The sequence below is a fragment of the Neopelma chrysocephalum genome, unplaced genomic scaffold (genome assembly GCF_003984885.1).
Source record: "Neopelma chrysocephalum unplaced genomic scaffold, ASM398488v2 Primary Assembly neopelma1_336b, whole genome shotgun sequence".
In the NCBI taxonomy this organism is placed as follows: Eukaryota; Metazoa; Chordata; class Aves; order Passeriformes; family Pipridae; genus Neopelma; species Neopelma chrysocephalum.
In genome coordinates this window covers 742,403-743,612 of record NW_020898000.1, presented here as the reverse complement: position 1 = coordinate 743,612, position 1,210 = coordinate 742,403, and the positions used below count along the sequence as shown (strand labels likewise).

The 1,210-nt window shown below is 46.8% G+C and overlaps 1 protein-coding gene across 1 annotated transcript; it reads left to right on the top strand.

The window, feature by feature from the left end:
- The first annotated feature begins 18 nt into the window (after window positions 1-18).
- On the top strand, window positions 19-815 carry LOC113978509 (uracil phosphoribosyltransferase homolog). Its single transcript, XM_027705495.1, has 2 exons — window positions 19-577; window positions 691-815. Exons 1-2 carry the CDS (start codon window positions 424-426, stop codon window positions 813-815), a joined length of 279 nt encoding a protein of 92 aa, XP_027561296.1. The 5' UTR covers window positions 19-423.
- Window positions 816-1,210: the final 395 nt, after the last annotated feature.

The window sequence follows — 1,210 nt, the reverse complement described above, 5'->3', positions numbered from 1 at the left end:
GAACACCAACACCTCAGGAACACCAGCACCTCAGGAACACCAACACCGCAGGAACACCAACAGCCAGGGGCTCGGGAACACCAACACCTCAGGAAGATCAACACCCAGGGGCTCAGGAACACCAACACCTCAGGGAACACCAACACCTCAGGAACACCAACACCCAGAGCTCAGGAACACTGAGGAGATTTGGTTTTCTGTCTCAGCACAGAAAAAAGGAAAAGAACTTCAAGTGTTTTTAGAACTGAGGACAAACAATCTCCCTTTAGAACTGTTCCCAGAGGAGCAGAGGAGGGACTGTCCCTGTCCCTGCAGTGGGGCTGTTTCAGCAGTGCTGGGACTGTCCCTGTCCCTGCAGTGGGGCTGTTTCTCAGCCTGTAACCCTTTGCTGTTGGGGCCTGTGCTCTCCCTGCAGGAGAGGCCATGGAACAAGGCCTCCGGGACTGCTGCCGGTCCATCCGCATCGGGAAGATCCTGATCCAGAGCGACGAGGAGACCCAGCGAGCCAAGGTGTACTACGCCAAGTTCCCTCCAGACATCTACAGGAGGAAAGTGCTGCTGATGTACCCAATCCTGAGTGAGTGTCTGCCACCTCTAGGGACAGTCAGACTCCTCGGAACGGGGAGGGCCTGAATGAAAGGAAACCCTCCAAATTTCAGGGGCTTGGATGAGGTTTTCTGCTTGGTTTAGGTGACAGAGCAGGGAATTATCAGGCTGTGCCAGGACACACATTAGTCAGCTGCACCAGTGGGAATGCAAAGCAAATCCTTTGGCCATGGCAGTGTTTGGGAGAATGGTTGAAGATTAAGACTTGATATAAATTGAATTATATTCATTTTGCCATGAGACAAGACTCAAACAGTATTTTTCTCATGCTATTACAAACCATTTTTGGATTACTATTATAAAACTATATGTAAACTACTTTAAAATTAAACTAAGTTAATGCTAACAAAAAAAAAATTAATCTGGTGAGGAGTTTGTTGGGATGAGGTAACGTTTCCAGTCTAAAATTTCATTCTCTTGTACCCATGGAGCTTTTGATTTCCGTTTGACTATTTTAGATGAGCTTTCTTGCCTCAGGGTTTTAATAAAATCCACTAACTTCTATGTTTAAAACCTGGCAGAGTTGGCTTTTTCAGAATAGAGATGAAGCTCCTTCAATAGGAGACAAGTTTTCCACAACTGATACAAGCAGAGGTCAGAGTTT